At 31.3% G+C, this 26,308-nt stretch overlaps 1 protein-coding gene and 1 pseudogene across 6 annotated transcripts; one reads left to right on the top strand and one right to left on the bottom strand.

Annotated features, from left to right (window-relative positions):
* Nucleotides 1–527: 527 nt before the first annotated feature.
* LOC148763201 (uncharacterized) lies at nucleotides 528–19,168 on the bottom strand (annotated as a pseudogene).
* Nucleotides 19,083–25,057, top strand: LOC18601664 (nuclear transport factor 2-like). Of its 6 annotated transcripts, none has more exons than XM_088805901.1 (10): nucleotides 19,083–19,267; nucleotides 20,089–20,274; nucleotides 21,097–21,391; nucleotides 21,476–21,714; nucleotides 21,795–21,972; nucleotides 22,135–22,262; nucleotides 22,348–22,413; nucleotides 22,653–22,739; nucleotides 24,264–24,327; nucleotides 24,555–25,057. In XM_088805901.1, exons 2-10 carry the CDS (start codon nucleotides 20,089–20,091, stop codon nucleotides 24,770–24,772), a joined length of 1,461 nt encoding a protein of 486 aa, XP_088662027.1. In that variant the 5' UTR covers nucleotides 19,083–19,267; the 3' UTR covers nucleotides 24,773–25,057. The 6 variants fall into 6 exon arrangements, with proteins under 6 accessions (XP_088662027.1, XP_088662028.1, XP_088662026.1 ...); XM_088805902.1 differs by having other exon boundaries at nucleotides 20,086–20,274; XM_088805900.1 differs by having other exon boundaries at nucleotides 19,083–19,380.
* The last annotated feature ends 1,251 nt before the right edge of the window (nucleotides 25,058–26,308 follow it).

Raw genomic sequence — 26,308 nt, 5'->3', positions numbered from 1 at the left:
AGATAACCGAAAAAAATATGCCCTAGTCTTTGGTGCCATAACCATACAATCGCCCAAGCCTTGTCTTTACAATTAATTAGATATGCCTTATTGAATTGCAGTCTCCCACTTTCTAATAACTCCAAATAGTAGAGTTTGCCCTACCTAATACCATAACCAAGAATTTTTCAAGTCAGAATGTCTTGAAAATTGCAAAATGAAGGCTAAAAAGTTACAGTGCAATCAAGAGTATATGTAATTTGACTAATAGACAAAAGATTACATCTAAAGGATTGAACAACAAGAACTGTATCTAATGTAAGAGTATTAGATAATATGATAAATCCCTTTTCGATAATAGAACATGTACTACCATTAGCTGTGGAGATAGCAGATCAAGAAGAAGGGAGGACTAATTATAACTGTTTAAAGTCCTTAGTCATATGGTTGGATGCACCTGTATCAATAATTGAAGTATTATTCTTAGATGTTGCAAAAAACACCGATGCCTTACCGTCCATACTTGGGTCGACAATGTTTACTGTAGGCTACAATTGGTTTATAACGTTTGCCATAGGCTTCAATTGGTTTTCTTCAGTAGATGTCACCATGGCTCGCCCTACAATCTTCTTTCTAGGTATCTTTGTGAAGTCCCACCACTCAAGATAGCCAATGATTTCATAACATTGCTATTTCGAATGACCTATTTCACCACAATGAGTACATACTAAACTATCCAATTTTCTGGTTGATTGATTGCTTCGATTCTTCGAGGAGTTAGACGATGGTCCTTGCCGAGTTCACATGGCCAGCATAGCTGTGCTCTCACGATTCGAACAAGAGCCTCCTATTGTCTGTCTTTGTTGATATTCTCTCTTGACATATGCATACAAGCTTTCTAAATCAAGTTTTGTATCTTTTCATAAGATTTCTCCATGGACCTAATTAAATTCAAAATCAAGTTTACTTAAAAAATTATGGACTCAAAGCTTAGGCATCATGGAGTGCAATTAGACTATACTTCAAATTTTCTTTCTTGTAAGATAGTCCTATGATCAATTTCTTGAAAAATAGCCACAAGTTCATTATAGTCTGTTGATAATGGTCAACCATTTTGTTTGGCAAAGAAATATCTCTGTTTCAATTCAAAAATTTAGGTCTCGTCTGATACATCATAAAAGGTTTTTGATATGGTTTCCTATATCTTCTTAGCTATGAGAAGACGAATAAATCACTACATCAACGACGGACTCATTGAGTCAATAAGTGAGCTTTTCACTTTATGATCTTCAGTAACCCATGTTCCAAGATTAAGATCTCCAGAAACAGGTTTTTTTGCTTCTCTTGTGAGATATCTAGCTTTGTTGCAAGCGCCAATACTCATCTCCATGAGTTAAGACCATAATGAGTAATTTGTCTCATCCAATATAATACTGGTAGGAAACACAGAATTGTCTTGGTGGACATTAATTGGTGGTGTTAGGTTGCTTGGTACAGTTGGAACAATGAAAAAGCTTGGTACGGTTGGAATTATGAAATTGGCTTATGCCATATAGTGTTAGATTAATAGAAGAAAAAAAGTGTGACGGTAATTTTTTGAGTACGGGCTTCAGAATATGAGACTCATGTTAGAGAGTTCTTTTCGGATTAGAACTGCTTTGATACCAAGTAGAAAATACTCAAGATCTAAGAAAATAACTAAATTGCTTGATGAAAAAATAAAATACATAGGGGCTATTTATAATAGCAAAATAAACCTAAACTTACTTAATGTACAAATAAAGTATTTATAATAACTAAATAGATCTAAACCTACTTGATGTGCAAGAAAAGTAAATTAGCTAATAAGGAAGTATTATAACCCAGACTTCTTGGAGTACAAATAAAGTAAAAAGCAAATAAAAAAATATTCTCTCTGAAATATTTTTAGAATTAATAATTATAGCTCATACTGACAAAAATAAATTCTAACTTCAAAATCAATCCCAAAAAACCTCAAATTTAAAATGATTTAATTTAAATTAAAAATTAAAAATATTTTATATCCGCTATTTAAAATGATCGAATCCAAGCTTCACTCTTTACCATCTCTAATAAAAAGTAATAAATCCTTATGCAAACAAAATGCTAAGATCTTATATTATATAACCTTGATAAAATTTACAAAATCTTTAATTTAAAAAAAAATACAAAATTTATACAATATCAATCAAGGCTTAAAAAGAGAAAAAAAATGATTGGTTTATCAAGTTCAACGGAAAGATCTCGAATCTTGCGTTTTATATGTAAAGCCAAAAATCAAGTCACCTATTACATTATATATTAACAAGGTCTAAATGCACTTCTTTTGGTCCATTGTTTGTCTTTGTATAGCTTGAAAACCAACCATTCTTATTTGCTTAATATTAAAATAACTTTTAAAAAATAAAATTTACTATTTTTTGCACACGTGTACGCACACTTGCATCACATATTTCCCACCTTTCCAAAGTTGTTGCGTATAGTTGTACATCAAACCTTGTTGAATCAATTGAATGTCAAAAGCAAAAATAAATTAACTATTTTTTTGATAAATTCAGTATAACTTTTTAACATCAATGTTAGATAATAAGATTTTAAAACCAAATGAATATATGTTTTAGATAAGGACAAAGTTGATTTTAAATCAAGCTTATTCCCTATAAAAAAGCCAAAAAGAAAATCAAGCTTATGCCAAATTGATTTTAAATTCTTTGAACCAAATAGATAATATTTATAAAATTTCAAATTTAAATTAATCTAAACCACTATCTCTCAATTACATGTAATAAATAACCTTAAAGAAAATTTTTTAGGCATAATATCCAAAAAAAAAAGCCCTAAATTACTCAAGAAAATTCAAATAAACCCTTATACATTTATTGCATTCAATCAAATTCTTGTATTTTTATTTGAGCCAAATAAGTTTTTATATTTTTATTTTGAATCAAGTAAGTCTTTATGACTAATAATTGACTTAGTCAACATGCTAGTTGTCATTCTATATTATGTGGTGCTAATGTGGCATCCTAACATATCATAATTAATAATGATATAATATGTTGACCTATTATAACTGATGACAATGTAACTTGCTAATTCACCATGATAATATGATTATGTTACTTTTTTCACCATCCACATAAATGTCATGTCATTGTCATGTGTATATAAAATTACAAGTGGCATTTTGACTAATAGCAATTAGTCAATCATCAGTTATAAGAGCTTATCTAACTCAAAATAAAAAGTATAGAGGCTTAATTGAACGTAATAAAAGAATATAGGCTTACTTAAATTTTCTTGAATAGTTTAGAGGCTTATTTAACCATTATATTTTATTGCGTTCAATTAAGCCCATGTATTTTTATTTTGAATCAAATAAACCCTTATGATTAATGATTGACTAATTGTCATTAGTCAAAATACCATTTAGCATTTTATGTCCACATAGCATTGATGTGAAGGGTGAAAAATGCCACATGGTCATATTATAACGCCAAATTAACATATCATATTATCATCATTTATGATATATCAGCATGTCACATGTAAAGCCCGACCTTATAAAATACTATTCATGACGTACATGTGATGATAGCATAATTGTATGCTAGGAGAGTCCCGAAAAATTTACAAAAGTCGGTATTATACCTAGAGGTACAACAAAGTTTATTTAATCTTCGAACTAGATCAAATAGGAATTTTAAGGTGAGATTAAGATTGTCACAGTCCAAGGATGACTCAAAATGGTAATTCGGAGTTTGAGGATCAATTTGGAGTCGAATCAAAATTTTCACTATTTAGGGGTAAAATGGTCATTTGCCACCTGAGAACAAAATGGGAATTTTAGAAAAGATTTTTTTGACCCCATTTGACTTATTGGAGTATAATTTGACTTATTGGAGTATGGTTTGAGGTTTAGAAGTGAAAAATTTTAATTTCGGTATAATTTGGAGTAAAATGGTAAAATGGTAATTTTACCATTTTACCACCCCAGGGGCAAAATTGTAATTTTTCACCATCAAGACATTTTTTCCAGCACATGGTCTTCCTTTATCTTCATCTTTGACCCTTGACTAATCATGTGGTGGAGATAAAATGTTTAAATTTTTAAAATTTTAAAAATGGACCAATAAGAAAATGCCATATGTCAAGCTTAGGATATTTTATTATTTAACTAAAAAATCAGTATAAATCAGCCCATTAGTCTCCAAATATTTGGCCAAGCAAGGAAGAGAGAGAAAGAGAGGAAGAACAAACCCTAGGTGAGGAATTTCAAGAGAAAAAGTGTGGAAAATCAAGGAAAACAAGTGAAAAAGGTAGGATTTTTCAACTTAAGCTTGAAATCTATTTTCCTTAAGAATTTCTCCTTATTTTCCATGCTTAAATTACATGTTTTTATGATGAATTGTTGGCTGATCAAAATGGGTTAGGAGAGAGAAAGTTGTTAGATTAATTTGATTTTAAGTTATGTTAGTATTTTTAGTTAGTTTAGCATATTTAGAAATAAAACAACAAGAAAAGAATTTATTTTCTCCCACAACCATTAATGGCCGAATTTACCATGTATGAGTGAGGATGAGTTTGATTTTTATTCTAGGAAAATTGGTTAAGAAATGATGAATTATGAGCCTAGAAAAATAATGGGAATTTTCGGAGCAAAAATACGAATTTTTACCCACTAGGGGTATTTTCGTAATTTGCTATCGAGATTGATAATTTGCACCACAATGAGGGACATTAAGTCAATTTGGGTGCAATTGAGGTATAGAAACTGAAAAAAATTAATTTGGGATTAAATTGGACGCGTTAGTAATTTAATCGGGTGATAAGACGAATTAGGCCAATATCGAGTTTAGATAGTTGCCAGTGCATTTTTGCATTCCATATTATGCATTAATAGTTTAAATTAGTTTAATTTCAATTTAGTACCAATGTAGTAAATTTCTCGATTTTGTACTGTGTCAAGGTGGTGAGTCCTCCAATAAAGGCAAGGAAATTGCATCCGAGGACCAGTAGATAGAGTGCGTCAAAAGTCTACATTCTACACATTGTGAGTAAACTTACTGTCATTTTAATTATCTATGGTGGTTTTTAGATGATTTCATGAATTCTATGGAAAAAGAAATTTAAAAAGGTAAATTTTCATGTTTTATGAATAAATGTGTTTCAATGAAATTAAATTATAAATTATTTTGAAATTAATAGTGATTTTGAAAAATAGAGCACACGGAGACTGTTAATTGTGACAATTTGATTGTTTAAATTGATTGGCTTATGATAAATCGGGCATGATTGGCTAGTTGGCAATTGTATTGAAATGTGAATTGTTTGATTGCCTTGAAAGACTGTGAATTACAAATTTGTCATATCATGTTATTGAGTTTTATTGTATGGTGGATTATATATATTAATTAATCACTGCAGTATAGGATTCTGTGGACTAACCTTTTAGAGGGGCACAGTAAACCCCATTATATTCTTACCTTGAACGGAAAGGCGTGTAGGGTATCTCCTAGGGTAAAGCTTAGGGTTCACTTCACGCCAAACCACCACGTGAGGGGGAACTCAGCCAACGCCAAGGAATGGCTATGTTTTCAAAACAAAAACATGATTTATGTGAAATGTGAATTTTAATAGCCTTGGCGGTCTCAGTAGGATGCCTAGGCCAAGGTGTCCCCGAGAATGGATTTATGACACAAGCCTAGTTTTTATGAGATTCATAAGCCTCTTTACATATTTTAAATGAAATGTATTCTTATGCTGTGACCCAGTTTACGATGATTTATTTTATTGTCTCCATGTACTCAACTCTAGATATTTATGATGATATCTGTTTACTCATTGGGATTTTATAATCTCACCACCCTCCTTTCCACCCATTTCAAGTTCAGTATAGGCTGTAGATAGCTGATCACATCGAGGACTACCGTTGGATCTGCATTTTCCAAACCGTAGGTTCACAATCCTCTTTACTTTTGTTTATTCGGGGGCCCTCTTGTTATTGTAAATTAAATTACATATTTTGGCTTACTGTATTTCAGTATGTATAAATTTATTTAGCTTTTACGCTATAAAAATTATTCACGTATAACTCTACAAATATTGTTTTATAAGAAAATAGAATATTTTACTTAATATTTCTTTTATTTTCTTATTATATTCAAATAACCGTAATTTCGTTTTAAATGAAGATTTTAGACTTTTAAACTCATTTTGATTATGAAATATGTCTTTTGTACTTGTATGTTACATTTTTTTAGCCAGTTTCAAAGTTTTTGAGAAAAATGACCAAAATATCCCTGTGAGACGAAAATTAATATTTTATTTGTTTTAAGTTGAAAACGGCTTAAAATCTTTTAGAGCACGATATTTGACAATGGTTGCTCACAAGGGAACAGAGAAACTGATAATAAAGCCTTGCGGGGTTTCGGGTTGACATTCCAGGCAATAAGTGTCTACCGAGACACCGCGGCGGTTGTCACGGGTTCGAGGGGAGTATCGGGTTGTGACATCACATCATCATCAATTATAATATGATAGTATGCCAAGTCAATGCTGCTAAGAATTTGAGAATATGGTGCTCTGTAAAGCAAGTATATTATCATGTTCAATTTCATTTATTTTATTTGTAGTGAAAGTACATTTTGATAATAAGACGAAAAGTTAAGTAAGCATTCATTATCTAGTTATAAAAGTACCAAAATTCTAATAAGAAATTAAAATACATTTGTATGAAGAGCCATTCATAGGAGACATGAATTTTAATAGAATTTAAAATTGTTCATAGTTGAATAATAAAGCTGGTCACTTTATTGTATTAAGATTGTAGTGTTCAGATTACTTCCAATGAAAAGAATGTGATTTTCTTCAAGAGAATGATAAGTCTTAAATCATCGGAGTAGTTGAGTTCAAGTAATAACACTATTAAGTGAATTGGAATCACGTGAGACCTAAGTTTAAGTTAAATCGTTTCCTTAAATATTAATCTCACACTAATGCATTCACTTATGGTAGAACTGCAATCTTGATGGATAGTAGACTCATGTTTTATCTCCTTATAATCTTTGATATACCAAAGGCACAATCATCGTAATATGTTGATCTAGACTTCGTATGTTGGGATTGTAATTGAGGTGAGCATCTTAGAACATATATCTAAATATTGGAGTTCATAGTATTAACATCACTTTTAGTAAATTTAAGAAGATTAGTGATTTAATATAGGCCTAGTAGGTTGATGAATTAGCTACTCATCACATCTTAATATTCAAAAAATTAGATTTGAGTATTGAATTACCAATTTGATGAAATTGAGATTGAGGGATAAAATTGACATAAAAAGTAAAACGGTAAATTCATCTTTGGTCATTAGATGGCTATAAAGGTTTACAACATAAAGTTTGCAATTGGACAAACCATTATTAAATTTTATGTAAAACCCAACCCTATAAATACATGTCATGACATACATGCACTGAGTAGCATGTTATTATGCTAGGAAAGCACATAAGAAAAGACGAAACCCGATATCGTACCTAACGGTACACTTGAGTTGATTTAACCTCGAACTAGTTCAAATAGGAATTGTAGGATGAAATTTAATATTTTATAGTCCAGAAATGAAAAAAATGATTGTTCGGAGTTCGAGGGTTCATTTGGGGTAAAATTGGAAATTTTGATGTTCAAGGGCAAAATCGTCATTTTGCCACCTAAGATAATAATTTGATCATGGAGTGAAATTTTTGACCAAGATTAACTATTTGGAGTATAATTTAATGATAGGAAGTGAAAAAGTTTAATTCTGGTGATTTTTGGAGTGTAGGGGTAAAATCGTAATTTTGCCACCCACGGACAAAATTTGAGATTTTGAGAGAATTTAGATCAAATTCGACAAATTGGAGAATGGTATGAGTATAAGGGATGAAAAATATGTCTATGGGCAATTTTTCAGTTTTTTGGGCAAAAATGTAATTTTTCACTTTTACGGGCAAAAGTGTAAATTTCAAAAATTACTCCACCGAGACTTTGGATGAGTCTGAGAATTTTATCTAAGCTATGAATATATGAGACAAGTGTATGGTGAAAATTTGGAAACAAATGGATGAAATTTTAAAAATGGGCCAATGGGAAAGTGACATGTGGCATTTTTTAATGAAATAATATTATTTTAATGAAAAGTCAGCCCATTTAAACCCAAATTTTGAGTGCTGGCCGGCCATAAGGAAGAACAAGAGAAGAAATAGAGAGGAAAGGAAGAAAAAAAGAAAAACCAAAGAGAAACAAGAAAATTCAAAGGGAAATTCGCGGTTTTCGACCGTTTACGCGTCTAACGGTAAGATTTTTCGATTTTAGCTTGATTTCTACCTTTCCTATGCCTTTATTTCCATTTAGCATGCTTGAGGAGAGAGATCAAAAAGTGATATCAAGGGCTGGATGAAATTTTAGGAGAGAGAAATTGAAATTTTTAGGTTTTGATTTTTAGTTAAATTGATAGTTTTAGTTAGTTAAATGTGTTTAGAAATTAAATTGGGCAAGAAATCAGTAAATTTTCACAATACCCACTCTTGGCTGGATGCTCAATGCTGTACAATGATGATGAATTGATTTTATTCTAAGGAAAATGAAGAGAAAATGATGAAAAACGATTAAACGTGATAGAAAAACAAAGTAGAAAATTAACCGACTTAATGTCCCATTTTTGGCCGAATTTTCCAAGGAAGGGAGTGAGCTGATTTTGTTGTTTTTAGAAGGTTATTGGCTGATATTTAATGGTTAGAAATGTTGGAGAGAGAATGGAATGATTTAGAGCTAAAATGGAGCGCGTTAGCAATTTATCGGGCAAAGTGCCAAAAATAGGTTAATACCGCATTTAAGCCGTTTTAGGCTATTGCATTTCATACCATGCATTAGTATAGGATTTAAGTTAATTATATAGTGATTTAGCATCAATGTGATGAATTGTGTAAATTTTTGTAATGTGTCTAGGAGGAGAGCCTTCCGGAAAAGGCAAAGAAGTCGTACCCGACAAGTAGTGATCGGGGTGCTTAGAAAGCTTTTAGTTTGTACAAACGGTGAGTAAACTTATTATTATTGTAAATTATCTAGAGTTTATTTTAAATGCCCTTTATGTATTTTATGAAATGAGAACGAGATTAAAACGGGATTTTTGATGTTTTAGGAAAAAACGTGACAAATAAAAATATATTGTATTGATTATGAAATTGAGTAATTGGAGGCTACAAATTGACTTGAAAAATATATATTTTCCTAGGAATGGCTTATGAGAAATGAGTATATGTGGCTATATTTTGTGAATGCATTGGGAAATTTATGTAAGTTGTTTTACTATGCAGGCTGGATAAATAAATAAAAGCCACGTTATACTGTCGAAATTTTATTAAAATTGGTGGGTTAATCACTGCAGTGACGGGTTTCCGTGGACTGCCTATTAGAGGGGCACGGTAAACCCAGTTATATAGTTACTCCGGTTGTAGAGGCGAGGAGGGTAACTCCTGGGGTAGTATTAGAGCTCACTTCACGTCGAACCCCCACGTGAATGTGTAACTCGGCCAACGCCAAGGAACGGTTGGTTTTAAAAATAAAAATGTGTTTCACGTGTGAATATTTTAACACCCTTGGCGGACTCGGTTAGATGCCTCGGCCAAGGTATCCCCGAGGATTAGTTTTGGCTTGAGCCTTGTTTTAATAAAAGACATAAGCCTTAACAATTGTTTTGGTAAATTACAAATATTTTATGGTTTAAGAAATAAATTGAAAACATTATGAAATGGGTTGAAATTTATTGTTTAAACTTGCCTCCATTTTACTCGCCTTTAGATATTTATGATAATGTCTGTTTACTCATTGGGATTACAAAATCTCACCCAACTCCTTTCCACCCATTTCAGGTTCAGTATAGACTGTAGATAACTGATCTCATCGAGGACTACCATTGGATCTGCATTTTCCAAATCGTAGGTTCACAGTCCTCTTTACTTTTGTTTATTCGGGGGCCCTCTTGTTATTGTAAATTAAATTAAATATTTTGGCTTACTGTATTTCAGTATGTATAAATTTATTTAGCTTTTACGCTATAAAAATTATTCACGTATAACTCTAGAAATATTGTTTTATAAGAAAATAGAATATTTCCCTTAATATTTCTTTTATTTTCTTATTATATTCAAATAACCGTAATTTCGTTTTAAATGAAGATTTTAGACTTTTAAACTCATTTTGAATATGAATTATGTATTTTGTACTTGTATATTACGTTTTAGCCAGTTTTGAAATTTTTGAGAAAAAATGACCAAAATACCCCTGTGTGGCGAAAATTTTATTTTGATTGTTTTTGATCTAAAATAGTAAATATTCTCTAAAAACTCGATATTTAACAATGATTGCTCACAGGAAAGGAAAGAAACTGATATGTAAGCCTTGCGGGGTTCCGGTTGGCATTCCGGATAATGAGTGTCAATCGAGACGTCGCGGCGATTGTCATGGGCCTGAAGGAGGTTCCGGGTCGTGACATTTTACATATTGGATATTTTTCATAATTGTAGATAATTCAAGAGCGCAACTATAAATCTATGGTGGAGTGATTTCATGGTTAATAAACTATAATTTTTTTTAATGAGATTAAGAAATAATTTGATGTTTATTGAAGCTTGAAATATCTACGTCCAATGCGATTCTCCACATAGCTTCATAGAATTCGACTCGTTTAAGATGAGATGCGTGTTTTATTATTTGTGCAAATTAATGTTCAAATTTGGTGACTAAGTGTTCACTTGATTGAGACAAGAGTTGTCTTAATCATAGTATTTTTAGTAAGTCAAAAATTTTCTTAAATAGAAAATATTTATTAAGATAATTATAGACTTATAAATAAAAATAATGATGTAGGATATTTAATTATAAATATAAGAATTGAAATTATTAATTTTTGTTTATAATTAATTATAATTATGAGATAATTATATTACTCCATGTGTGATAAGGATTTCCTTGTTTATTATTAATTCTTGTTAATTAAATATGGATAATAATAAAATAGAATAATCCTATTTTGACAAAGTCTAGCAATTATGATTAAATAAATAAATAAATAATTTATTAATTATAATTGTGGATGGCATATATTAATTAAATTTTAATTAATTAAATTAATAAAAAGAAGTTTTAAAAGAGAAAAACTTCTCTCTTTTAAGGTTGGCCGAATTTGTGTGTGTGTGTGTGTGTGTATAATATTGGCTGATTTTTCTTGAAGCCTCCAAGCCATAGCCAAAACTTCTCCTTCATTTATCTCTCCAGATTTTCTTCTTTCTCCTTTTTGCAAGTTTCTAAGAACCTCTGGTAAAAGAAAATTGCCATAGAAGAAATTGAGAGAAAATTATCTAGTCATCATCTTGAAAAGTATTCCACACCTAGCCCACTCTAAGTTCGAGATTGAAAGATTCTTGAAGAATAAGTGGTAATTTAAATTGGTGGAGAATTCCAATAATTAGTGTGGTGCTAAATTTATTACAATTCACAAGGAGAGAAATTCAAAGATATTCCTAACACAGAGTAGATAACATCTTTTACTTTTGATTCTTTAACTTTGATGCGATTATTATATGATTTGCATGTTGTATGATTGTGAATTTTTGCTTGTATAAATTGGATAAATTCCTTCCATAGTTAGAAAATTTTTGAAACCCATAGGTTATATAATCACAAGTATACATTATGATCCCAATTCAACAATTGCCATGTGGCATTATATGACAAATAACATTTTGACTAAATCAATAATTAGTTATAAATGTTTATTTGACTCAAAATAAAAATATAAGGGTTTATTTAGCTCAAAATAAAAATATATGAACTTGATTGAACACAATAAAAATATAAAGGCTTATTTAAATTGAAATACCCCATATTTTGATATGGTGATAAATAAAGTTAATCGAATGCAAATTAAGATCAATTAAAATGTTTAAAAGTGATAAAAGACGAAAAGAGTAGTTTAGGATAAAACATTCCGAAAGTGAGAAAATAATAATAAAATAATAATAATTTTATCGGAAGAGAATTTGTGAGATAAAACGCGATTCGGAAGTCAAGTGAGGCCTAATAAGGTATTTTGGGTACCAAGGAAACAAGATAAAATTTTTAGAATAAAATAATATTTTATTAATGAAATAATATTAAAATATTAATATTTAGCCGGATATCGAAATCAGTCATGAAGAAGGATCACATGGTTAATCCAAGTGGGGGAGAAGATGACAAGCCCGACTCTATAAAAATATTTGTCATGACATACATTTGATGGATAGTATGTTTGCATGCTAAGAGAGTCTCGAAAAATTTACAAAAAAGTTTGTATTGTACTTAGACGTACAACAAAGTTGATTTAAGCCTCGAACTAGATCAAAAAGAGAATTCACGATGAAATTAAGAACTTTAAAGTCCCAGAATGGTTTAATATGGTGATTCGGAGTTCGAGAATCAATTTGGAGTCAAACCGAAATTTTCGCTATCTAGGGGTAAAATGGTCATTTGCCACTTGGAGACAAAATGGGAATTTAAAAAAAGATTTTTTGGCCCCATTTGACTTATTGGAGTATAATTTGACTTATTGGAGTAAGATTTGAGGTTTAGAAGTGAAAAATTTTAATTTCGGTATAATTTGGAGTAAAAGGGTAAAATGGTAATTTTGCCACTCCATGGGCAAAATTGTAATTTTCCACCACCAGGACATTTTTCCAACACATGATCTTCCTTTATCCTCATTTTGACCATTGACTAATAGTGTGGTGGAGATAAAAAGGATTAAAATTTTAAAATTTTAAAAATGGACCAATAAGAAAATGTCATGTGTTATACCTTTATTATTTTATTGTTTCTTTATAAAAAGGCATAAAATCAGCCCATTTTTTTCATATGGCCGGCCAAGCAAGGAAAAGAGAGAAAGAGAGGAAGAACAAAGGGAAAAACAAGAAAACCTAGGTGAAAATTCAAAGAAAAAGTGAGGAAATCAAGGAAACAAGCTAGGTAAGTTAGAATTTTTTTAGTTCTCCTTGATACCCAGCTTACCCATGCTTTTGTTCTTGATTTTCATGATTGAATATTGAGTTATTATGATGAATTCAATTCTGAAAAATGGGTTAGGAGAGAGAAAATTGTTAGATTAATTTGATTTTAAGTTATGTTAGTGTTTTAAGTTAGTTTAGCATATTTAGAAACAAAATAATAATAAAAAGAATTTATTTTCTCCCACAACCCTTAATGGCCGAATTTACCATGTGTTGAGTGAGGATGAATTTGATTTTCATTCTAGGAGAATTGGTTAAGAAATGATGAATTATGAGCCTAGAAAAATAATGAGAATTTTCAGAGCAAAAATACAAATTTTTACCCACTAGGGGTATTTTCGTAATTTGCTATCGAGACTGATAAATTGAATCTCATTCACAGTCATTAAGGTAATTTAGGTATAATTAGAGTGTAAAAAGTGAGAAGAATTAATTTGGAGTTAAATTGGAGATAATAGGCCGAATTAGGTCAGCACCGCATTTAAACGGTAGTCTGATAAGTTATATATCATATCATGCATATATACCGAGCCTGAATTGATTTTATAATGATCAAGCATTGATGTGATGAATTATGTATTGTACATTGTGGATAGGTGGTGAGCAAAGTACACTGGTAAAAGTACAGAAATTGTGCTTGGAGACTGGGATTAGGAATACATCGACTCCTAGAACAGTGAGTAATCTTATTATCGTCTTAATTATCTAGAGTAGTTTTATACAATTGAGTGATTTTATGAAAAATGGGTTTAAATGGTAAATTGTTATGTTTTAGGAGAAATTACGATTTTATAAAATGATTTTATAAATTTTCTAGAAAAATCGAATACTGGTTTTGAAAATAGAGTAATTAAAGACTGCCTGCTTGTGTTGCAAATTTATGGTTTTGAATTGAATGGCTTATGACAATAAATGAGCATGAATGGCTAAACTAATTTTGGTGTTAGAATTATTTATACTGTGTATTCAGTCTTGAGAGGCTAGGTCGTGATAAATTACTATGTCATGCTAGAATGAATTTTATTGATTGGTGGATTATATATTAATTATTCACTGCAGAGGGGGTTCCGTGGACCAGCCTATTAGAGGGGCACGGTAAACTCCATTATATTCCTACCTCGAACGAAGAGGCGCATAGGGTATCTCCTAGGGTAAAGCTTAGGGTTCACTTCACGTCAAACCACCACGTGAAGGGGAACTCAGCCAACGCCAAGGAACGGCTGTATTTTTCTCAAACTAAAAATATATTTTAAGTGTATACAAAAATTTTAACAGCCTTGGCAGACTCGGTTGGATGCCCTGCGCAAGGTATCACCGAGTATGAGTTTTGGCACGAGTCAAAGTTTTTAGAAATTCATAAGCCAAGTTGATTACTAGATTTTTATGGATTGATTTTATTTGGTTAAAATGAGTTGAAAGGTAATGAAATTACAATATGATGATTTATTTTAATTGTCTCCATTTACTCGACTTTAGATAGTTTAGATGGTATCTGTTTACTCACTGGGATTTTATAATCTCACCACCCTCATTTCCTCACATTTCAGGCTCGGGGAATTCCATAATTAGCTGACTTTGACAAGGACTTTCATTTGGACTCGAATCGGTAAAAGCTGTAAGTTTCCAACTTTCGATGCATTTTGGTTAGAGGTGGGCCCACGTGTCACTGTAAAAAGAAATTTTATACTTTGGTTATTTGCTTTATAGTATATATGAATTAATTAACTTTTACGCTATAATAATTATGTACCAATAGTTTTATGAAAATTATTTTATAAGAAAATAGTTTTAGATACTTAAGTTGTTTTTAAATCATTAAATATATATTACCTACTACATTTTTAGCAAGTTTTGAGATTTTCAAAAAAAAAATGAAATGACGAAAATGCCCCTGTGAGCTAGAAAACAAAATGTTATGTTCTGATTTGCAAATGATTTGTAATCCCTTGAATTTTGATATTTGATAACTATTGCTCATCAGGGAAGTGCGAAAGTTGATACAAGAGCCTTGCGGGGTTTCAATCGGCATTCGGGGTGAAGAATGTCTGTCGAGGCCTCGCGGCGGTTGTCACGAGCCTGATGGGGAGTTCTGGGTCGTGACATAAATTTTCTTAAATAGTTTAGGAATTTTTTTGGATATTATACCTAAAATATCAAATACTTAAATTCTTGCTCCAAGAGAATATATAGTATTAATATTTCAAAATAAATATGCTTCCTTCAATGCTTTAGGTATATAAGGATTTAAAATTTTTAAACTATGTAATAAGGGGTAATGCTTTTCATCTCATAAATTTCATTTTTGTTCATCTTAAATTTTTCACCAAAGTTTCAAAAACTTTTGACACATAAAGATTTGAGTTTATTGGTTAACCACCTAGTACACTTCATAAATGTTTAAAGATAAATATTTAAAGTTTTGTATAATAAATATATTTAAAATTATGAGCATTTAGTTTTTAAGGTTTTTAACTTTTAAATCTATTTATTAACAAAGTGATAACATTCAGTTAATTGATAGTGTATAGAATTTAGAAACTAATAGGTATAAAATATAAACCATAAAAATTTTAAGTTACAAAATGAAAATAAAATTTTTTTATCCGATAAATCTCATTCCTTTCATTCTAAATTTAAATTAGAGACCTTCAACTTCAAGATGAAGTATTAACTTTTACTGTTAGAATGCTCACTTAAAAGCATCAAATGTCCAATTCTTGTATATCTAAGCATTTGATCCGAATAAAAATATATTTATTTTTTTATTTTTAAAAAGTGTTTATATTTGATGCACTGTCAGTGTATAATATCTGTTTATTATCACTTTCTCACAATTTGTCACTTCACAAAAGTTAAAGTTAAAAAATTCTTCAAAATAGATATATTTAAAATTATGAGTATTATTTTTTAAGATTATTTATTCACGAAATAACAAAATTTTATTCGTTGGTAGTATATAAATATTATAGGCTAAATACCCAAATAAGTCCCTGAACTATATCAAGAAAGTAAATTTAGCCCTCATTATTTTATTACGTTCAAATAAGCTAAACTTTTATTTTAGGTCAAATAAGCTCCTCTTATTAACTGTTAACTAACTTCTATTAGTCAATGGTACAGTTAATAATTTTTGATACCATGTGGCATGTTGGCACATTATCTTAATGATGTCAACATCAATGCCACGTTGCAAATGACGTGACCTCAAAAGTTGCTGGCTCGAAATTGGGTTTTTCCTTTTCAAATGTCCAAAAATTATTGGTTAAGGATTTGAAACAAAAAATTAAAAAAAAAATAACAATTCTTTCTAGCTAATTACCATCATTTCTTAACTGATTACCATCTTCTTAATTGAAGTCATCCTTCCTAACCAAAAAAAAAAACCTAATCCAACTTTTCCAGTTCAATTGAAGCCATTGTAGCTCCACTAAAAGTTGATGGAGAAAATTCGAAAATACCTAGAAACAATTTTCAAAAGAGGAAAAGTAAAGGTAGGACACATAACGTTTATAATAATGAAACTAGCAAAGACACACAATGTTATTCCATAATAAAAGAAAGTCAAATCCTTCTATTCTTTTTCTTAGAATCTGTAAGGAAAGTCTGATGCTTTTCTCTTCCATAAAATCTATCTCCATTATTTTTTATTGCAGGTAAGAGGTTCTGCTAACCTCCTTGTTGTGGGGGTTATAAATGTTTTTAGTTATGGGGAAGTCAAGGGTGATGTTTTGAATCTGTAGATTCATTTTTGTATGTCTGCAATCTATATTTTGGTAAATGGAGGTTCTAGTTCCTTCTTTTCATGTTTGTTTTTCCTTTTTCATGATGAATGAAAACCAACTTTTCAAAAAAAAAATCATTCTCTTCTCTTTTCTATAATTTGATATTTTTCACTTCCCTAGAATCTGTAAAGGAAATCTAATGGTGTTGAATTTTATTTACTAACAATAACAGATTTTCTCTTCACATCTTTCACAGTTTTTGAAAATTCAAGACTACCCAAAAAATGATTTTTAGAAAAAGAATAGGAATTGTAGACAAGGAAAGGACATTCTGACCATAAGGTATGTTGGGTTCAGGGAATGTTGAAGAAAGTGAAGTTTTTTTTTTGTTCGGAATGATGGCTTCAATTAAGAAGATGGTAATCAATTTAAAGCAATTAGTTTTTTTTTTGTTAAATTATGTAATTAGTCTCTATACTTTGATAAAGTGGTGGATTTAGTCTCTATAAAATAATTTGTAAAAAATAAGTCCATGTACTTTCTAAAATTGACAATATCAGTCAACTCTTAATAGCATTAAATTTTTTCTGTTATTTATACTGACATGGTATTTTCTTGCTGATATGACATTGGATATGATGATCTATTAATGATAATGTGACATTTCTTTTATCTATTTCACAATTTTAATTTATAGAGAATAAAAATTCAATTCTTCTCTTTGTCCCACGATACTCTTTCCCCAAATCTTATAAATCTATTTGTATTTTTTTATTTTTTTTTTCTAATTCTATTTAAAACCGTTAACTCATATTAGATAATTTCACGTTCCCATTTATAAATTCATATTAGTATTTGGTCACGTTATATCGATACTACTATTATATCATTTATGAAATGTCATATCATTATTGTTATATCATCAGATTTAAACCATATCTACAAAAAAAGGTCACATTAACACAACGAAACATCACCTCATCATAGATAATAGAAAACTTTTAATACATTGGTTTGACATGATCAATTTTGAAAAGTATAAGGACTCATTTTTTACAAATTATTGTATAAAGACTATATCTATAATTTTGATAGAGTATAAGAACTAATTGCATAATTTAATTTTTTTTAATTTCTTATTTCAAATCCCTAACTAATAATTTTTCAATATTTGGATGAGTAAAAAGGAAAAAATCAAATTTCTAATCAACAATTTTTTATGTCACGTCATCTATCATGTGATATTAATGTCATCGAGATGACATATCAACATGTCACGTAAAAGATGACGTAGCATCAAAAAGTATTGATTATACCATTGACTAATGAAAGTTAATCAACAGTTAGTGTGAAAAGACTTATTTAACCCAAATTAAAATTTTAGAGTCTTATTTGAATGTAATAAAAGGATAAAAGCTGAATTGACTTTCTTGGTATAATTCGAAGACTTATTTACGTATTTAACTAATATTATATAAAGAGGACATCAAATAAATAAATATTATACAAACAGTGTATCTGTTTACAGTTTAAGACTTTTATAAGGGGATATTGAGTTCTAATCTTAGAGATGAAAGGGTAAAATTAATGAACGAGTTAAGATCAAATTCCATGCTCTTTGATAAGTACATAATGAAGAATTACTCCTATTTATTTCAAATCTTGTCTTCTTCTACCTTGACCACTTCAAATAAATGATTTATTGATTTTTTAAGAAAGTTTGTTAATATGTAAGACAAAAAATCAAAATGGTAACAAGTAAGATATTCGTTAATTTTAAAGTATCCATATTTAAATCTCACTATAAAAATCTAACATTTATATCTTACTTAAACACGATTAACAATACCATATTAAAACTTGATTAAAGCTAGAATTTGTTTATTTAGTTAAAAATGACGTAGGCACGTGCTACAAAATTTGATCCAACTTGAATTCAATAATAAAAAATAAAATTTAATTATTTTATATATTTTATTATTCAAATTAAATTAATTAATTCAAAATAAATTTTATTTTTAAATAATTTATAAATAAAAAATTTATCAATTAAAATTAATGTATACATTAAAAATTTTATAAATATTAAAAAAAATCATTATAACGTACCCTAAACTGTTTATAAGTACCTTAATTCTATTTAAGTAGGTCACTTACCTATTTACATACTACTCTTACCCTTAAAAGTAATTTTTTTTTTTTTTTAAAAGAAAAACCACACGAACCGTATAGAAAGAACCTAATACCAAAACCTTTGTAAGCGTGTAGAGAAAAAAACCTTCACAGTTCACAAGTAGCTTTCAGTCTGTCCCTTGTTCTCGTGCTCCAACTGTTCTTCTTCTCTTCTTCTTCCTCTTCCATCTCCACTTTCTCCCTGCAACTCAAAACCACTGTGCCATCTTCAACCCTTCAAAAAACCTCTCCTATTCTCTCAAAACCTTCAACATTTCCCATTTTCAGGTGGCCTTTCATTCCCTTTTTCCTCAGATCATTTTATTTTCTTCTCTAAACCCATCCTTTTTTCAATCCTCAAAGAAAAAGAAAAAGATTAATTTTTCTTTCGTCTTTGCTTGGTGGGTATTCGTTAAATTTTTGTTTCTTTATAGTCATTTCCTTGATCAGTCATTATAAAGTTTAATGATTTTTTTTATTCAAAACTTGATTTTTAGTTATGGGTTTTTTATGTTGTTGTAGTTTATAGTTTAAGTGTTGCCCAAAGTGTTGGTTGATTTATTAAAAGCTATTGGTTTCTTCAATGGGTAGTTCTCAATTTTTTAATTATTTTTAGGGTTTAGTTTTTTTTTTTTTGAGCTACTAGCTGGTTGGATCCCAGGAATGTGCTAACTTTTCTTTAAAGATCTCGCTTTGTTTTTATTGGTATTTGTTTTTAGATGAATACTTGGCTTAATGCATTTAATTCTTACGATTTCCATGAGAATGTACTAGTCTATTCTTAGAGAATGGAGGTAAATAATGCAAATTAAGCCCTTTTATAATTAATTCTTCTTTATTCTTTGAAGTTTTAATTAAAACTGTTGGTATTTGGGCTCTTTTTAGCAATTTGTAATGGCAGTGCTTTTTAATTTGCTTTTTCTTTTGGTTTCCTTCCATCTTGTTCTTAAATGTTCTCATGCATTTTCTATAGTTTGACACTGCCTGATTGTGTAAAACTGTCCATTATTTAAGCATAGAGGTTGTAGTCTACGGGGCAGTCTTGTTTACATTTGAGCTTCAAGATATGTTGTGGTGGTGATATTCTTTATGGTGTTTTCTTCCAGCAGATGGCATTGGAAACAGCCACTCCCCCAGCTACTCCAAGTGCCCAAGTCGTTGGACATGCTTTTGTCGAGCAGTATTACCACATTCTTTGCAACTCACCAGAATTGGCTCATAGATTCTATCATGATTCAAGTGTGCTTAGCCGGCCAGATTCGAATGGTGTGATGACATCAGTGACAACCATGCAAGTAAGCACCTTGGGTTGTGTTATTACTTCTCAATATTGCTGTTTTAGTTGATTCCACGATTTTCTGATCACTCTCTTTTAAACATATCTTGTGAAACTTTAGCATGTTATAAGTTCCTATAATTTGCTTGATTCTGTATGTGCAGTGTACTTTTGCACCAGCTCATGGTCTCTTTTTTAGCTACTGCGTGGTTAAAGGGTGGTATAATACAATGTCTATGATTTAGATGGTGCTAAAATTTGAGCATTGGTGCTTGATTCTTAGATTTTTTATCAATAATTTGTTGTGGGGTTATTTTTGTGAGTTAGGGTATAACCATTCTGAAGAATAACACCATCTTATAGAAGTGGGATTTTTTTATGTTGGCAATAAAATGTCTTCTGCTCTATGCAATTATTATCTCTTTATATGCTGACACATGTTCTTGTTTCTGCTGCTATCATTCCTTCAATAAGTATTGCTAATGTATCTTAGTTGGAGCTTGACTTACTACTTTTCTTTTGGTTTCATCAAAAAATCAAGCTTAATGTTCTGAAAAATGTCTCAATTTTCTAGTCATCATAATATTTGTCTCTGATTTACAGCGTTGCCCATCCCTAGAGTATTCAATTTGGTAAACATGACAAATCCATCATTCACACATGCTTTCGCTCTCTCTCTCCACCTTCCCCTCTTCCAGTGTAGTTTCCTTTTTGAAGTTGAAACTGCGATATTAGCATCCTTTTAAGGTTCCAGTAATAGACAATGTTTAATTATCTTGTCTTATAGTTGCTGTCAGTATCATCTAGTGCAAAGAAATTCCAATAATGTTTTTTTGAACAGGGTATTAATGAGAAGATTCTTTCCTTGGATTACCCAAACCACAAGACTGAGATTAATACTGCTGATGCCCAGAAGTCTTATAAGGAAGGTGTAACTGTGCTAGTAACTGGATGTCAAACGGGCAAGGATAACTTGAAGAGAAAATTTGCACAGTCTTTTTTCCTTGCTCCACAAGACAATGGGTATTTTGTGTTAAATGATGTATTTAGGTATGTAGAAGATGGTGAACCTTTGGAGAATCATAAAGTTAATGGTGTTAATGATGCTCCTAGAGTGCCTTCAACACCAGAATCTGGTAAAATTTTATTGTTTTCTTATTTTTCTTTACCTTTTTATTTGTTGAGATTTCTTTCAATGTCCTTTTAATTTTTGCTTCCAGAGCCAACTCAAGTTCTGGATCCTTCTGCCCCGGATCCAGCAACTGCTCTTGTGGAAGAGAATCAAAATGTTGCTGAGCACGTTGATGAGCCATCAGGCCAGGAGAGACAGTTGGTCAATGAAAAAGAGGCAGTTTCAGAATCCCAGTCTCATTCAAATGGTAATGATATTTCCATAGTTGTTGAATCAACTTCTTCTTCAGCCCAAGAGGATACTCCAAAGAAATCTTATGCATCAATTGTGAGTTTATAAACGAATGTGTTCTATTTGCCTGTATTTGCATCCAGCTGCTTGTTGAAGATTTTTAGTTTCTGTTGTAGGTGAAAGTACCAAAAGGGGGTTCAGGGCCAACTAGAGTCTATGTGCCTACCAATACCCCAAGAGTGACACCCAAGAAAGCTGAGAACCAGTCTCCTGTGTCTGCAGCAACTGCTCCACCTGAAGCATCTTTACCTACTAGCGTTGATGCCCCTGAGAGTAACAATATTCCTGAGGAAGGTATCTCATATGTGTGAATACATGTTCTGTTGACAAAAATGGACTGTTAAAGAAATGAATAAATAGGAAAATATATTCTGCTTCTTTACTTTGGTTATGTGTCAACTGAAATGGTTTTATAATGTTTTCAGTATGACTAACTGTGTATTAATTCTATTTAAGTCACAGTTGAGGGCCACTCCATTTATATTCGAAACTTGCCCTTCAATGTGACACCTATACAGCTTGAGCAGGAGTTTAACAAGTTTGGACCAATCAAGCAAGGGGGTGTCCAAGTTAGAAACAACAAGGTTGTTTGTTGACACATTGAACAGATAGATATATTCTCATTCACTTACTTTCATTTGTTGATATTTTTATATTCTGTTTCTTCAGCAACAGGGATACTGCTTTGGTTTTGTTGAATTTTTGTCTTTGAGCTCCATGAATGATGCAATTCAGGTATGGCCCTTGTTAGATGTATATTGATAGAACGTTTCAAGTTTCACAATTTCTTTTAGTCTATACTTTTTATTTCCCTTAATATCAAGCAAGTTTTTGAGAATTATGTTATGAGTTACATATTCTTGACCCTCCCCCCAGCTGCCCAAGATGACTCTTTCAACCAATGAGGGGCAACAGATCTTTGTTAAGAGTAAAATTAAATCTTTAATTCTTTATAACTGCATCTTTTGTACAAGTTCCAAAGCAGGACAGTGCAAGGTTGTCTGCCTTGGGGTTCTAAGTTGATCACCTACAGATTCAAATTCTGTATTGGGACCTTGAAGGTAGCTTGAAATAGCATGACTTGAGAGCAAATCAACCTTTTTAAGTAGTCTTTGTTTTTTTTTTTTTTTTTTGCAAACTTCCTTGCTTTGGCAAAACATACAAAGAATCAATACTGAAAATTTGTTCAACATCAGTTGCATGGTAAATGTCTGTTAAAAAGTTCAATGCTTGGTGAGTATATAGATTAGGCTAACTTTGTCTTAGAAGATGAAGTATCTTTGGTATTATATAGTTTTTCATTCTCTTTCTTCACCTTGCAATCGTATGTTAAACAATTAGGTCAGCCTTTTTTGTTCTTTTGGTTTCTTCACTATTGTGCCTGGATAATTTAGGCTTATTTTATGATTTGCAAATAGATCAAGGGTGCTCCTAACTGGGTTCTTCCCTATTTTTCTTTGGTTGAATGCTAATCATTTGTGCATTAATATGCAAATACTTTCATGTTGTCCAAGTGTCCAAATCTTCATTTAGATTTTTGTTCTCTGCCTCTCCCCTCCTCTGTCTCCTCATTTGCATGCATGTGCAGTGCCAAGCTAGAGATGACATTACCAAAACCTTTTCATCAGTTATCTGTTTAACTAGTAGTCACTTCATCTCCTAGAGCTTGTTGGGATTGTCTCTTTTCTTGAGATGGGTTGTAATGATTGAAGAAAAAATTACATCATTTGCATCAAATTGATGCATGAACTAGGAAAAATGAGTTCAGCATGGCCAAGGCTCTTGTCTGGAAATGTACTAGTCAGATTTTTGGATTTTGGAAGATATACAGAAATTTATTTTTTAATTAAAAGAAAAGGAAAGGAAAAATTCATCTGGGAATGAGCGAAAAACTATCCCTCTGATTAGTGATCTTTATAGATGCTTCCGGGCTCATTTAATATGAGGCTATATGTTATTTGCACATATTTCCGTTGATATGGTCTTTGTCCCTGGCTGGCCTACTACATGCAATCTAGGATGTTGCAGATTTTAAGAAGGGCCTAGCATGATCTCATACTCAAGCATGCAATAGCCATAATGCGTGGTAACTTATCATGCATACAGCGAGGTCTCATATGGCTGAGCTGATGCTTACCCTGGTCTATTTTATCAGATGAAACTTTAAAGTATGGCACCTGATTCTGTGAAAATAGCTATATGCAGTTCCTATTAGAATCATTTCCTATATGCAGTTCTGTGAAAATAGCTAAAAGTTATTGTATTGCTTGAAATGGTCCTTACAAATGTGTGCACCACATCCTTCCATACGTTTCGTGTCGACCTGATTTATTAAGTATGACAGCATGACTATTTTCTTTTTGAAATCACATCTTTGTCCTAGCTAGCTGTTCCCATCTATTATCTTCAGTCATAGCTACAAATGCTATACGTAAAATCTCACCTCTTGCTTGAAACTTCAGTGAGTATTGTTCTTTTGCTTCTTTTTTTTTTTGAGTACTGGTAAATAATTTTTGTGCATCTTTTATTTGAAGTGTGTGTTTTTGAGGGCATGGACTTATTGAGTAATAAACTTTGATATTCAGGCTTCACCAATTGCAATTGGTGATCGACAAGCTGTTGTGGAGATAAAGAGAACTTCAACTAGAGGCAAGCAGAAAGTCTATTAACTAATTGATATGATCTTTCTTTTATTAATTGAGATATTAAGATTATGCTTGAAAACTCTGCAAATTTTTAAAAACTAGGAATAAAAATTGGAAATGATGTTGATTAAATTGTGATGGTTAATGTCTTAATGTCTTAATGATGATACTGCATGAATTATGAAGATTAGACTTGTCTGATGAAGTTGTCCTTGTTGCCGTTTCTTACAGTTGGTAGTGGAAGAGGTAGCTTCCCCTCCAGAAGGGGAGGGTTTCGAAGTGATAGCTTCAGAGGTCGTGGAAACTATGGTGGTAGTCGAAGCTTTGGCAGAAATGAATATGGAAACCGAGGTGAATTTTCTGCTCGAGCTAGGGGTTCAGCTGGGCGTGAAGGAAGAGGAAGAGGTGGGCGTTCAAGTGGACCAAAACAGACTTCTGCTTCTACTTGAAACCCCATAGAGTAAAACCTTTTTTTCCAGGCGGGAAATTTTTTTGATAGGGTTAGTGCTCAACATTTTGGATGAATTGGGAGTTGGTGACTTTATCTTAATTGATTTAACAAGGATCAAATGTTGGAAAGGACTGAGGCAATGTTAAAGATGAAAGGCAGTGCTGTACCTTAGGGATATTCTGTTAGAGAATTTTGTGTAGGGCCTTTTTTTTACCAAGACAAACTCAAGGTCATCCTCCAGATTTCATTAAATTAACTTCTGATTTTACATTGATGGGATTCACCGAGTCTTTAGCATGTGGTGGCTGTAGTGGGATGACCCTAACTTCTTCATAGATTGGAGCTTCTTTTTTTTTTTTTTTTCACTAGGTGCATACTGTTTTTTTTTTTTTTTTTGGAATGGTACATACTGTCTTTTAATTATTCAAATGGGTAATGATGGTTTGACTGGAATGATACATTGGGTTCATCTTCCTTTCTTTTGGTTGCCCTGTAATTTTAGAGTGATGAAAACCATCTTTTATTTCCTTCATTCCCTTTTGCCTTGTCTAAATCATTTTATTAAGGCTTTGAGAGCAATTCATCAAGCTTTGATGTGATGTATATTAAGGCCCAACTAAGATACCTTCTATTTAGTCCTCTCTATGGATTAGGATTGGAAAGAAACCACATTGTTTTAAAAACTCTTAGAGATGACAATTGTGATTTCAGATTGACACCATCATTGCTACTTTTGCCTTAAAAAAGTATAGTAAAATCTCATTTTCTCAAGAGCCTTTTATGGGTATTTTCCAAATTTCTTCCCTTTAAACCTTCAAGTTTCCCTGGTTAAGACATTTTTAATCAGAGCTTACAGCTACATCATGTCTTACTCCTTTTATGGGCAATGAGATTTTCTCTACAGCTCCTTACTATTTTTTCCTTTGTGTTTTTGTTTTTATATCATGAGTCATGACACATCCAACTTGCCCTACCATTTGCAACTTGCAAGTTGCTGCGCCTGCCAATCCTTCTAGCTGATCATCACTACAACTACTTGCTATTACTTAATTAATTTAATAAATTACTATTACACTACTTTTCATCCAAATGTTGTACTTTACCATCTTTATGATATTATCATTATACTGATTTTATTTGGTTTCCTGGATGTCCTTTGCCTCTATTCCAAGAGTTGTGTTTTTTTTTTTTTTTATCTTTTGGATGTACTAAATCAAGAACTTTTATTAAAGACAACAAACAACAAACTATTAGCACATGAAAAAAGAAAAATCATGGAAACTGCCCAAATGGAATTGCATAAAAAAGGTGCCATAAGCAATGAAAATTTTCCAAGCTTATGCGATCATGTCCTTCTAGTAGGTGAGAACAAACATTCAATGTCTTTTGGCTTTCACATTTTGGTTTTATTAGATACATCAAATTCAACTTCTCCCCTCTCCTTTAATTGGTCAAGGCAGTCTCTGAAGGTTCTCCATCTCCATGTTCTAAATGTAATTGCTAGTGAAGAAAAGGAGCAAACCCTTTTTTTTCT

The sequence above is a fragment of the Theobroma cacao genome, chromosome 4 (genome assembly GCF_053813885.1).
Source record: "Theobroma cacao isolate CCN51 chromosome 4, ASM5381388v1, whole genome shotgun sequence".
Lineage (NCBI taxonomy): Eukaryota > Viridiplantae > Streptophyta > Magnoliopsida > Malvales > Malvaceae > Theobroma > Theobroma cacao.
Note: the sequence above shows the minus strand (reverse complement) of the source record. Positions and strands in the feature narration are given on the sequence as shown.

Excerpts from the sequence above, each read along its gene's own strand:
- LOC18601664 (XM_088805901.1), top strand. The coding sequence starts at position 20,089 with ATGGCATTGGAAACAGCCACTCCCCCAGCTACTCCAAGTGCCCAAGTC. Across the intron at positions 20,275-21,096 it reads CATCAGTGACAACCATGCAA|GGTATTAATGAGAAGATTCT; the intron begins GTAAGCACCTTG and ends TTTTTTGAACAG. Across the intron at positions 22,263-22,347 it reads TCCAAGTTAGAAACAACAAG|CAACAGGGATACTGCTTTGG; the intron begins GTTGTTTGTTGA and ends CTGTTTCTTCAG.